The 13,677-nt window shown below is 44.3% G+C and overlaps 1 protein-coding gene across 1 annotated transcript in view; it reads right to left on the bottom strand.

The window, feature by feature from the left end:
- Positions 1-9,274: 9,274 nt before the first annotated feature.
- The window catches only part of LOC311595705 (aldehyde oxidase 2-like), an 82,479-nt gene continuing 78,076 nt past the window's right edge, over positions 9,275-13,677 (bottom strand). Inside the window, exons 35-36 of the mRNA XM_084778670.1 lie at positions 10,978-11,052; positions 9,275-9,738 (exon numbers count right to left, since the gene is read on the bottom strand). Of these exons, the coding sequence (XP_084634796.1) occupies positions 10,999-11,052 (54 nt within the window). The 3' untranslated portion in view covers positions 9,275-9,738; positions 10,978-10,998. The remainder of the gene's footprint in view (positions 9,739-10,977; positions 11,053-13,677) is intronic.

The raw sequence follows: 13,677 nt of genomic DNA, 5'->3' as shown, positions 1-13,677 counted from the left end.
AGTGAGTCTAGGACACCCAGGGATACACAGAGAAATTCTGTCTTGGGTACACTCCCCCTCCCCCAACCTCCAGCAAAAAAAGAAGGAAAGAAAGAAAGAAAGAAAGAAAGAAAGAAAGAAATGACAAGGTCTCCTGAAGACCAGGCTGATCTTAAACTTATATAGCCAAGGTGACTTTGAACATCTGATTCTTTTTTCCTCCACCTATTGAGAGCTGGGACTAGAAATATGCCCTTCCATACCTGGTTTTATTCTATGCTTCGGACTGAGCCCAGAGTTAGTGTTTGCTAACCAAGCACTCCACCATCAAGTCACGGTCTAATCCACCTCCAAAAATGTTTATAAATGAAAAACCTTCAAAACAAAACAAGTTTTTAAATTTTATTTAACTGTTTTTTCTTTTTTTTTTCTTTTCTTTTCTTTTTTTTTTTTTTGGTTTTTTGAGACAGGATCTCTCTGTGTTAGCCTGGGCTGTCCTGGACTCACTTTGTAGACCAGGCTGGCCTCGAACTCCCAGCGATCCGCCTGCCTCTGCCTCCCGAGTGCTGGGATTAAAGGCGTGCGCCACCACGCCTGGCTTAACTGTTTTTTCAAGACAGGGTTTCTCTGTGTAGCCTTGGCTGTCCTGAACTTGCTTTATAGACCAGTCTGGCCTCGAACTCCCAGCGATCTACCTGCCTCTGACTCCAGACTGCTGGGATTAAAGGCATGCGCCACCACTGCCTGGCTTTGAACATTTTAATAAATTCAAAACCCCCCTTTTATAAGATTTATCTTTATTTCCTATGTATGTGTTTGCCTACGTGTATGTATGTATGTGCATGTGTGGTTCTTGTAGAGGTCAAGAGAGGACATCAGATACACTGGAACTGGAGTTATATACGGTCATAAACCTAGACATGGGTGCTGGGAACTGAATCAAGGCCAGCTGTAAGAAGCAGCAAGTGCCCTTAACCAATGGACCATCTCTCCAGCCACAGTCAGTACACTGTTTTGGACAAATGTACACTTTTTTTTTTTTTTTTTTGGTTTTTCGAGACAGGGTCCCTCTGTGTAGCCTTGGCCGTCCTGGACTCACTTTGTAGACCAGGCTGGCCTCGAACTCACAGCGATCCGCTTACCTCTGCCTCCCGAGTGCTGGGATTAAAGGCGTGCGCCATTTATTTAGAGTTTTAAATAGGCTGAAATAATTGGTAAGGGGCTTAAGGAATTCAGGGAACCCACCTACCTCCTCTCCCCCACCCCCATCTTTAGTGGCCTTGAAATGAACTTCACTACGGCTTCTGCCATTGTTGTTTGCCTTATTGCTGTCTCAACTGTGCACTGAAACCCTCACAATTAGCAGGGTGTAATAGAACATGCCTTTACTCCAGCACTTGGGAGGCAGAGACAGGCGGATCTCTATGACTTTGAGGCAAGCTTGGACTACATGGTGAGTTCCAGGACAGCTAGAGCTATACAGTGAGACCCTGGCTCAAAACTAAGCAAAACAAAGCAGAAACCTTCACAACCTCTACTGCCAAAACAAACCTTTCTTTTTGACTTGGTATTCGTTACAATACACAAGAATGACAGTACTTACTTACAGTGTATAATATTGTTACCACCTGGCCCAATAACCAGGGAATCAATAGATCTTAATCTTTAGAGAAAGTAATTACTTCTGAATCAGTTTCACTTATATTGTATACTTTTTAATGCAACTTTGTATGTAGAATTGTTTAATCAGCTAGGTGGTGGTGGTGGTAGTGTCACAGGTCTTTAATTCCAGCACTCAAGAGGCAGAGGACAGCAGATCTCTGTGACTTTGAGGCCAGCCTGGTCTACAGAGTGAGTTCCAGGACTGTCAAAGCTACACAGAGAAACCCTATCTTGAAAAACAAACAAATAATAATAAATAAACTGTCTTACTCTGAATGAAATAACTACAATGTAGATGATTATTACTATTCAAAAAGAATATCATGAATTCACAGTCATGGTGGCGCACGCCTTTAATCCCAGCACTGGGGTGGCAGAGGCAGGCAGATCTCTGTGAGTTCAAGGCCAGCCTGGTCTACCAGGACAGCCAAGGCTTCATGGAGAAAGCCTGTCTTGAAAAACTAAAACAAAAACAAAACAAAAAAATGTAATGCCGGCTAGAGAGATAGCTCAGCAGTTAAGAGCACTGAATGATCTTCCAAAGGACCTGAGTTCAATTCCCAGCAATCACATGCAGCTCACAACTGTCTGTAATTCCAATATCTGACACCATCACACAGATATATAATGCCAGCAAAACACCAATGCATATAAAATAAAAATAAATTATTTTTAAAAATTTAATGCCAATTTATTTGAGGATCTCTTAGTTCACACAGAGTCTCACTATGTAGCCCAGGCTGGCCTCAAACTCACAGTAACCCTCTGCTTCGGCCTCCTGAGTGCTGGGATTACAGGCTGGAGCTGCCACTCCTGGTTTGAGTCCCACTCTTTCTTAAAATAAAGTGTGGTGTGGCTTTCTGATGGTTGTTCCCTCCTTACAAAAACTTGCCTCTTGCAAAGGATCTCCTTCATCCCTCTCAGGAAGGGAGGAGAGGACACATGGGAAGTGTCAGACACAGGGCCCAGCTTCCGGCTTCGTGGGTGTGAAATGCCCAGCTTCTAGAAAAGCCCTATGCTCTTCAGCCTGCACAAATGGTAGCCTTGTGTGGGCACTGCTTCAGCGTCTCTCGCTTGCCTACAGGAGGAAAGCAAGCTTATGACGGAGTGAGAAGACATGCCAATATACATTTTGGATAATATGTATGTGAGTGCATGCGCATGCATGCCACGGCATGTTTATGGAAGGCAGAGGCCAGCTTTAAGGAGTTGCTTCTTTTTTGCCATTGTGGCTTCTGGGAATCATTCAGATTAGCCTGGGAGAGCTAGGGCTTTTATTGGCTGAGTCCTGGGGTCTGACTCAGAAAGTACAGCATTAAAACTGTCCTTAGGGGCTAGGGATGTAGCTCAGGTAGTAGCGTGCTTGTCTAGCATGTTCAAGGTTGTGGGTTTAACACTTAGTACCCAGCCCCCCCCCCCAAAAAAAACAAAAAACTAAAGAGTAATGGACCTAGAAAACTAATGGGAGATTTCATTCAAGGCTGAGTGTCTCTGCGTAAGCCTTGGTTGTCCTGGAACTCATGTTTTGTTTTTTGTTTTCGAGACAGGGTTTCTCTGTGTAACCTTGGCTGTCCTGGAACTCACTCTGTGTTTGTTTTGTTTTGTTGTTTTGTTTTTCGAGACAGGGTTTCTCTATGTAGCCTTGGCTGTCCTGTACTCCCTTTGTAGACCAGGCTGGCCTCAAACTCACAGAGATCCAGCTGCCTCTGCCTCCCAAGTGCTAGGATTAAAGGCGTGCGTCACCATGCCTGCCTGGCACATTCCCTCTTGTTTTGTTTTGTTTTTCGAGACAGGGTTTCTCTGTGTAGCCTTGGCTTTCCTGGACTTGCTTTGTAGATCAGGCTGGCCTTGAACTCACAGAGATCTGCCTGCCTCTGCCTCCCGAGTGCTGAACAGTCAGTCCCTCTTTAACAGACATAATTGCTCATATTTATGGGGCATATGGTATTACTCAACGTATACATTGAACCCAATTTAACATATAAGTTCCATGAAGAACTTACAGTACTCTGTGAAATGAAGACCCCTGGGCTTATGGCTTCAGGCTGAGAAGCCTTGGAAGAGCAACGCTGCAAAGTTTAACAGATCAGATTTAACCGTCTTTGGGAAATGCACTGGTAAAAGCCCCTTAGGAAGACCTGTGCCTGCCTTTCCTACATGAAGAAAACCTCCCTAACCCTGTGACCCTTTAATACAGTTCCTCACTGTGTGACTGGTGACTCCAACCATACAGTTTTGATTGGTACTTCATAACTGTAATTTTGCTACTGTTATGAGTTGTAAGTATTTTTTGGAGATAGAGGGTTGCCAAAAGGGTCATGACCCACAGGTTGAGAACCACCTCTCTGGGACCTTTATGTTTCCCTTTTCTTGTAGAGACAGGCTTTTATGTAGCCCACCCTAGCCTCAGCCTCACTATGTAGCTGAGGACAGCCTTGAACTCCTTATCTTCCTGCCTCCATGTCCCAAGTTCTGGGATTACAGGTGTGCGCCACCAGATCTAGTTTTACTTGGCGCTGAGGAGTGGAGCCAGGGCTTTGTTTAGACAAGCACTCTACAGCCAGTCCGTACTTCTTGCCCTGCAACCTGGCTTCTTCGTCCATGCCATCACTTCCTTCCATCTTTCTTAGCTCTACTGGTTCACCAGTATATGAACTGCACAAGCTGGAGCCAACTTTTTTTTTTTAATGGAGCCTTTTTATGTAGCTCTGGCTATCCTGGGACTCACTATGTAGACCAAGATGGCCTTTGACTCACAGAGGTCCTCCTACATCTGCCTCCCACATTCTGCAATTAACGGTATGTGCCACTACATCTGGCTTGTTGGACCCCACATTTTGTGTCATAGTAGAGTATTTCAATTGGCCTTCCTTAATCAAACATGGTGAAAGTCTCATCCTGGTGAAAGATGAGTATACACAGTCCCTGCATCAATGGGAACACAGACAGAAGGGGAAAGGGGGTTCCCTTGTAAGAATCCAATGCCATGAGGCCAAAAGAAGAGAGGCTCACTACACCTCAGATTGTCCGTGGATTGGTTAGCCTCTGCAGGGTTAATCATTGTATACAGCAGTGTCTTCCCCCTCCTGCCCCGCCCCCGCCCCCAAACTCATGACTACCTGGAATCTTAGAATGTGACCTTATTTGGAAATCAGGTCTCTGCAGCTATAGTCAAAATGAGGTCATACAGGATAAGGATGGGCCTTAAGTCCAATGACTGCCAGTTTTATGAGAAAGGGGAGGAGAAATTGCACACAGACAAACTGGGAAGGCCTTGTAGTAATGAGGACAGAGATTCGTGATGCAAACTCTGGAAAGGGATGCCAAAGAGCATTAGGAGTCACCAGAAGAGGCTGGGAAAGTTGCAGCCTTGGAACCCATGGCCCTGCTGACAGTGTGGGATCAGCCTTGCAGCCTCCAGAGCCGTGGAAGAATGACTTAAGTTACCCAACACGAGGTCACTGGTGACAGCAGGCAGCTTTGGGGAGTGAGTGCAGGCCTACAGGATGCCTGGCAGAGCAGAAGAAGCCAGGAGATTCACAGGAGCCTGGCAGCAACGAGGGTCTGAGCAGCCAGAGCTGCCCTTTAGCCTTATGCACCTTGCTCAAGAACCAAACTCCCAGTAAAAATTCTCCAGCCTGGCTCCCTGGGTCCCTTTCCCAACAGTCTGTCTGGAACATGTGGGTGGGGCATGGGTGAATTCACATGTCTCCTTTTGGGTGATCAGATGACAGGACAGCTCCTCTGGACAAAGTCACCCTCCTGCTGATCCTTTTCCCCAGTGGCATTAGGTGGGCGGCTACAGGTGTTGAGAAAGGCTATCGAGACAGCTCTGTGCCTTGGAGCAAGGCCAGCTAGCTGGAAACTGACATCAAAGGTGAAGCGACAGAGACTAGAAGAGCTGTGGGCTGGTGGCCTGGCAAGGGAAGAGAGACACCGTCTTGAATTTGGACAGTCTGCCCTTGACTTTCCAGGTTGTATGAGGAGAACTTTGTTTTCTGTCTCTAACCATTTCTGCCAAGTACTTTTGACTTTTTGGCATCATAATTGGAAAACATATCTTTTTTGCTATTGACCCAATTATGTAAGAGGGACCGAGTATTACATTTTGCTCTTCTGGAATGGAGCTGGGAGCAGTTTTTTTTTTTTTCCTTTTCCCTGGAGAAAAACACTCTCAGAGAACATAAGCTCAGAAAGACAAGAGTGCAAGTGTCCCTCATGTCCCCAAGTCTTGGGAGGCAAAGAAATAGGAGGATCCCTAGGGCTCAAGACGAGTGTTGAGAGCTACAGTTCCAAGCCGAACAGTGGCTCGGTTGGAAGAGTTCTTGCCTAGAATGCAAGAAGTCTTGGGTTTGGTCCTTAGAACCACATAAAGCTGGAGTGTAGTTCTTCCTGTCTGTAAGCCCAGCACTCAGGAGGCGGAGATGGGAGGACCAGAGGTCCATGGTGATTCTTAGCTACAGAACAAGGACACAAGGCTAGACTGGGCTTTTGGAGAATCTGCTCCATCCCCTCTCCCCAAATCATCTCAGGTCCTTTCAGCTGAATGTGGTGACATAGGCTTGCCACCTCAGCTCTCAGAAGGCCAGTGGAGGAGAGTCACAAGTTCTAAGCCAGCCTGAGCTACATAGTAAAACTTGTTTAAAAAAGACAACCCCCTCGCACAAAACAATTTTAGTTTCTTATTAGCACAGGTACCAAGCTGATGCCAACGGTAGGAAACTGGGTAAAATCATCTGAACAGAAAAGGGAAACAGCAAAAGCGAGTATTAAAACCAGGCAAGCAGAGTGTGGTGGTGCATGACTTTAATTCTAGCACTTTGGAGGCAGAGGCAGGCGGATATCTGAGTTCCAGCAGCCTGGTCTACATAGTGAATTCCAGGGCAGCCAGGGATACATAGTAAGGCCCTGACTATAACAAAACAAAACAAAACCTAAACAGGAGAAGAAATTAGGTACTTTAAAAAAATGTATTTATTTGTGGGCACACATGTGGAGGTCAGAGGAAAATTGTGGGGGTTGGCTTTCTCCTTCATGGAGGACCCAGGGATTGAACTCATTTCCTCAGGCTTGATAGCAGTTGCTTTTTTTTTTTTTTTTTTTTAAGATTTATTATGTGTACAGTGTTCTGCCTGCACATATGCTTGCAGAACAGAAGAGGGCACCAGATCTCATTATTGATGGCTGTGAGCTACCATGTGGTTGCTGGGAATGAACTCAGGACCTTTGGAAGAGCAGCCAGTGCTCTTAACCTCTGAGCCATCTCTCCAGACCTGCATATATACCTGCAGGTACCAAATATATATATAAAAATATATATCTATATGTATATATATACATATTTAAGATTTATTATTTATAAGGTATTCTGCCCACATGTGTGCCTGCATGCCAGAAGAGGGCACTATATCTCATTATAGATGTTTGTGAGCCATTATATGCTTGCTGGGGATTGAACTCAGGACCTTTGGAAGAACAGCCAGTGCCCTTGACCTCAGAGCCGTCTCTCCTGCCCGACAACAGTTGCTTTTAAGCACTCACTGACCCTGTACTTTTTTTTTTTTTAACCTTAGATTTTCACCAACATTGTGACATTTAGTCATTCTAAGGGTGCCTCTGATCTTGACAGAAGTATGTGGGTGTTTGAGATGAATTTATGTTATGGATGAAGAGTAAAAGGTAGGGGCTAGAGGGGTTGCTCAGTGGTTAAGAGCACTTGTTGCTCTTAGAGGACCCAGCTTCCATTCCCAGCCCCATTTTTTTGGTGCTCACAAAAATCTGTAACCTCAGTTCTAGGGCATCTGGTGCCGTCTTCTGATATCCAAGGGTGGCAGCCGTGCATGTGGTGCATATAAATACAGGAAGGCAAAACATACATACAAATAAATGTAAATGAACAGAATCTCTTAGTAAACTCCAATTCTGGTTCCTACTGCTCATCCTGAATTATTTTCTTGGTAGCAAACCAAGAAACCATCGGAAAAAATGCTTCACGCTGCTGCATCTCCAACATGCGCCTCAGGCTGCTATGAAACCCAGAGAGTATGTTTCAAACATATGACTTCAAATGTGATTTTTTTTGGTTGGTGGTGTTTTGTTTATTGGTTTTTTGTTTTGTTTTGTTTTTAGACAGGGTTTCTCTGTGTAGCCTTGGCTTTCCTGGACTTGCTTTGTACACCAGGCTGGCCTCAAACTCACAGTGATCCACCTGCCTCTGCCTCCCAAGTGCTGGGATTAAAGGTGGGCACCAACACGCCCGGCTATTTTCTTTTTTATTTTATGTGCACTGGTGTTTTGCCCTGCATATATGTCTGTGTAAGGGTGTCAAATCACTTTGAGGTGGACTACAGACAGTTGTGAGGTGCCAAATGGGTGCTGGGAATTGAACTCAGGTCCTCTGGAAGAGCAGCCAGTGTTCTTAATCACAGAGCCATCTCTTCAGCCCCCATCCCTTTTTTACTTTTTGAGACATAGTCTCCCCATATAGCCCTGACTGGCCTTGAGTCAAGTGTGATTTTTAAAAAGTCCTTTATTAAGATTTACACTTTCTAGATTCTAGTACATCAACTTACAGGGATCATTTACATGCAGACCCCACTCATTTGAGTATTTTAGAAAAACTCATCCATGACAAAAAAAAAATGCACTTTCAGTAAGTACCCTTATCCCTAAGAAACCAAATTTAAACAAACTAATCATATGTATAACCATTTAAGATAATCCAAATGATAAAGCAAACTTCTGACATTTTCATTTGATTTTAAGCTAAGGAATTTATTTTCAAAAGAGCTTAAATTTGTTTTATTAATTTCAGTTTCCACCTCAGTCACCCCAAAAAGTTCGCTGCCTCTTCTGCCCTCATGCCTTAACGTGCCCTCCCTGCTTGGGAGTCTTCTGCACTTCATCTCACTTTCTCCCTTGGACTCCCGTGGCCAGGGAACCATAAAGTCAACAGAAGGGCCCGTGGACAGCTGTGCCCTGGTCCCTGCAGCCAACGTGCCTGTGACTCGAGCCTCCTCGCCAGGCCGCTGTTGACCCCAGCACACTCAGTCACTCAGTCACTCAGTCACTCCTGCCCTCCCCTCGCTCCTCCTCACCTTCTCTGCCGCCTTCTGGAGTCCGCTCACTAGGACCCGTGAACCCTGGCTGGTACAATGTCAGTTTTCTCTTCCACTTCTGGCCAATAGGCCCAACTTATATGCAGCTTTCTTTTGAAAGCTCTTAAAACCCAAGTAGACTTCCATGGACCCTGCATATTTTATCATTTATTGTTTTACATTGTTGTTGTTATTGTTGTTGTTGTGCTGGGGTTCAAACTCAGGACTGACATAGAACATACTAGGCAAACCCTCCACCACCGACCTCCATTTTAACTCCTAAATATCTTAACCCACAGTATAAGGCAGACTACAATTTATGATTCCTTTACTCTCTGTTACCTATTTCAGTGCATGGGAAACTGAGTTCTCCTGTATTTCTAATATCCTGATATCAGATGAGATGTTTTCCATTTAAAAAAAAAAAAAAGGTAAAGCAAAACAAAACAAAGACAGAAAACCCCACAGAAATAAAAGCAAAACATTTTGTGCTAATGCATTCAAACTGCCCTTCAAATTCCACAGGGAATACTCACTCATTCAACAATCATCTGACCAGGAAAATACCACTCCTCTTCTGTCAAATGCACTTACATAGACCCACAGCCATACTTGTGAAAACAAACGAAAACCTTGCAGAAACCTCGCCCTGCTGGGGCTCAGTGGCTCTGGCATCAGAGGCATCACTGTCTGCTGGGAGGGTCCATGAGGCAAAGATGCTGTCTGTGCACCAGGTCGCCTTTCTCCATCTGCAGCAGCAGCATTTACTCAGTCTTTTCTAAATGCGCTTCAAACACTGCGATGCTTGTCTGGTGGCCTCTAGGCTGAGGACACTAAGTAACTAATTTGTAAGCAATGATTCATCTTGTTACAGTAGTCAGATTTGCATAGTGTTTCTAAGCTTTGTGACAGGGCTCACCCCCCCCTCCCGCCAAAGAGAATATGATTATCAGTTTGGAATCCAGTTAGGATTAAGAGGCTGTCCTTTCACTTGAATAATCTGAGGAAGGAAAGAGAGAACAGTTATAAACAGCACAAAACTCCCTCATGTTAAAAAAGATCTCTATGAGTTTGTGATAGCAAACCCTGTTTCAAAAAGAAAAAGAGTGCTGGGTGTAGTGGCGCACGCCTTTAATCCCAGCACACGGGAGGCAGAGGCAGGTGGATCTCTGTGAGTTCGAGGCCAGCCTGGTCTACAAAGAGAGTCCAGGAAAGTCAAGACTATCCAGAGAAACCCTGTCTCATACGCCCCTGCACCCCTGCCCCCCCCCCAAAGAAAAAAAAAAAGAAAGAGAGCAATAAATCCTCTTAACCACTGAGCTGTCTTTTAAGCCCTTTTACCTCATTTTCCCCCAACAGGGTCTCTCACTGAACCCAGAGTTTACCATTTTGGCCTTTCCAGTGCCGGCCTTGTAGATGCCACCACTTTTACTTGGGCAGTCATTAGGAATTTGAACTCAGATTTTTATATTTTTATGCTTGTGCAGCAAGCATCTCACCCACTGAGCAATTTCCTTAGCCCCCCAAGAGTATGATTTTCTTACAATGACTACGTATTTCTCATCAGGGGATCTCAGTGCCACCTTTGGTGCTCTGAATTTTGTGTCAGGACAACAACACAAAGCTGAATTGGCTGAACCCCCAAACGTAGACAGGTAACTTTTTTGAAAATGCCAGCTAGTCAGAGAAGCAGAAATCAGCAAGTCTGACGTTAGTTTTGCATTTAAGTAGCTAGTATCTTACACAAATCAGAGAACAGAGTATCTAAAATGTCTTGATCTTCTACATTCTCATTTTTAAATTTTATTTAAAAAGAAAAACTTCAGGGCTAGAGAGATGGCTCAGTGGTTAAGAACACTGGCTGCTCTTCCAGAGGTCCCAAGTTTGATTCCCAGCAGCCACATGGTGACTCACAATCATCTATAATGAGACCTGATGCCCTCTTCTGTCATACATACAAATAAAGCACACACACACACATATATATATACACACATAAATAAATCTTAAAAAAAAAAAAGAAAGAAAGAAAGAAAAACAAACCCTTCAGTGTTGGCTATAATCTCCTGACTGACATAATCATATTCTAAGCTGCTAATGTTTAGTGCTGCAACTTAACGTGTTGGCTAAGATTCAGTGGTTTGAATGAGCACTTGCATCCATACAGGGTTCTGTGGAACATAGTTTGAAACCGTTTTCCCTCTCCTGGAGTGGTTATCATTTAATTTAATGGTCTTACCTTGTAGGAAATGATGGCAGCTTATGCTATAGGTATAGACCAAGGTTTAAATGTCTTTGGGTCATCTCTTGGGATCTAAAGAAAAAGAGAAATAAAGACTGTTGTCTTAAAAGAAAATCCCATTTATTCTATTTTACTAATAAAGACTCAGGAGCCAGATGCTGGTGAAAACCTGCTAGCTCAGAGAGGCAGAGAAAGCACCCAGCTGACCTTCCTACTCAGCTCACACCCTGATGGAAAAGGCCCAAAAGGCTCACTACCTCAGTTGAAAGCCCAGGTGGAAAGGCCAAAAAAACCCAAGGCCAAGTCTTACTAGCTCAGAGCCCCAAAAGGCAAAGGCTAAGGGGCTGAAGAGCTGAAGAGCTAAAGGCCCCTTCTGCTTCCACACGCTGTCTTAAATACCCCTCAACTCAAAGTCCCTCCTACTTTTTAATCCCTGCAAACTGGTTTCTTGCTCTGCCTCTTGACCTAGGGTTAAATTGTATGTACAGATAGGTCTTGGATTAAAGGTGTGTGCTAGGGCTGAGCCACACCTTAATCACCTGTTTACAACAAACAGAAAGTTCTTGGATAAAAAGTATGTCACAACAAACAAAACACAGGTTTTTACAGTTCACAATCTGAAGGATCACAATGGGATCAAATATCCTGCAACATTTCCCCCTTTATGTCTAAATAAAAGACGTTTACTCTAACATCAATTAACTATGTGCAATCAGGTAAAAATTACACCAACACGCCTGGCCATATCAAATGTTAAGGTCTCAAAACTTCTCATAAGAGAAGGCAGTTTTTCTGGTTCCTTTTGAGTTATAACTTTTATCAGCATATGAGAACAGAAAGTGATTGGACTAGGATACTCTTTCCCAGTGTCATGGTGACAGCCCCGTGCACAGCATTAGCCAAAGGTGTATGGTGTGCACTCCTAATGGTTAAACCCAAGCTCTCCTTGCTATCCTGGGCTACATGTTTCCTGAATTTGACTCCTTTATGGTCCTCATGGTCTAGACGTCTGTTTTCTCTGAGAACCCATCCTCTTAGCTTTGGCCTCAGAGCCACAAACACATTTATTATCTCTGCTCATGGTTTTGTTTGCAGCATTGACATTCATGTCCATTTTAAATTATTTTAATTTTTCTGGTGATGAGGATTAGACCCAGAGCCGTATGCAAGGCTAAGTGTGCACTCTGAGTGACATGGAGAAATCCTGTCTTGAAGAAAAAAAAAAAAAGATTCAAAGACCCACACACTCTACCTGAGCTACATTCCCAATATGATATTAATACCAGTAATGGAAAACCATAAAGATTTCCCAAAGTGCTTATTTTCTATTCATATTGGGAATGTAGCTCAGGTAGAGTGTGTAGGTCTTTGGAATATTTTTTTTTCTTCAAGGGTTTCTCCATATAACCTTGGCTGTTCTGGACTCACTCTATACAGGCTGGCCTGACAAAGATCTGCCTCCCAGAGTGCTGGGATTACAGGTGTGTGTCACCATGCCCAGCTTGATTTTGGTTTTGTAAAAAAAAAAAAAAACATTTATTTGAGCCAGGTGTTGTGGCGCATGCCTTTAAGCCCAGCACTCGAGAGGCAGAGGCAGATGGATCTCTGGGTGTTCGAGGCCAGCCTGGTCTACAAAGTGAGTCCAGGACAGCCAAGGCTACACAGAGAAACCCTGTCTTGAAAAAAACCAAAGCCAAACAAGCAAAGCAAAAACAAACAAACACCAAAATCAAAGCAAGCAAGCAAACAAAACCCCTGCTTCTTATTTTCTCCAGCAAATCAGGGCCCCTTGGGTACCTTTTTGTCCCAGGTACCTCTTCGCCCTCCTCCTCTTATCTGGAGTCTGAGCTACTCCCCAGCTTCCTAGCCTTAGACTGCCCTCTTAGTCTGGGACCACACTTGCCCTACACTGAGGATGGGCAAGGTCCTATCGGGAAAGTAAGTAAGCATCACCACATGGTAGAGAACATGCATGGTTAGAAACTACTTAAGCAGCCGGGCGTAGTGGCGCACACCTTTAATCCCAGCACTAGGGAGGCAGAGGCAGGCGGATTGTTATGAGTTCGAGGCCAGCCTGGTCTACAAAGGAGTCTAGGATGGCCAAGGCTACACAGAGAAATCTTGCCTCAAAAAAAAAAAAAAAAGAAAGAAAGAAAGAAAGAAAGAAAAGAAGAGGAAGAGGAAGAAGAAGAAGAAGGAAAGAAAGAAAGAAAGAAAGAAACTGCTTAAACAGAAGTTGTGAGTCCTGGGGCTGCAGAGGCACAGTTGATACCACTTGGGGCACGTTTCCTAGAGGGCCTGCAGTGTTACATGACTGTGTGAGATTCAGTGAAAGCAGCATGATGCAGTTCTCGCTCACAATTCTAACATCTGCCTCTGCCTCCCTGAGTGCTGGGGTTACAGGTGTGCGCCACCAGGCCAGCTCACGGCTGTCATCTTAAGTGATGTGCTCTTCCACCCTCCTGACTTAGAACAAAGCATGTGTACTCTGGGCTGAGAGCAGCAAATGTGGAATTTGAAAGTAATCTTCTAAAATGAACAGCCACCATAAATGTTGACCACCACACATATGGATACTGGTTGATAAACTGTGATGTGCGTTATCTGGTCAGTTGGGGTCACATGGAGTCAGTAGCTTAATCTCTTGTAAAACCCTGTTAAAGATTTCTCTGAAGTGCCCCTCATTCCTTCCCCCAA

This window comes from Acomys minous (assembly GCF_964271855.1).
Source record: "Acomys minous genome assembly, chromosome: 4".
NCBI classification, from domain to species: Eukaryota; Metazoa; Chordata; class Mammalia; order Rodentia; family Muridae; genus Acomys; species Acomys minous.
The sequence above is the reverse complement of the archived record's forward strand: the minus strand, read 5'-3'. Positions and strand labels throughout refer to the sequence as shown.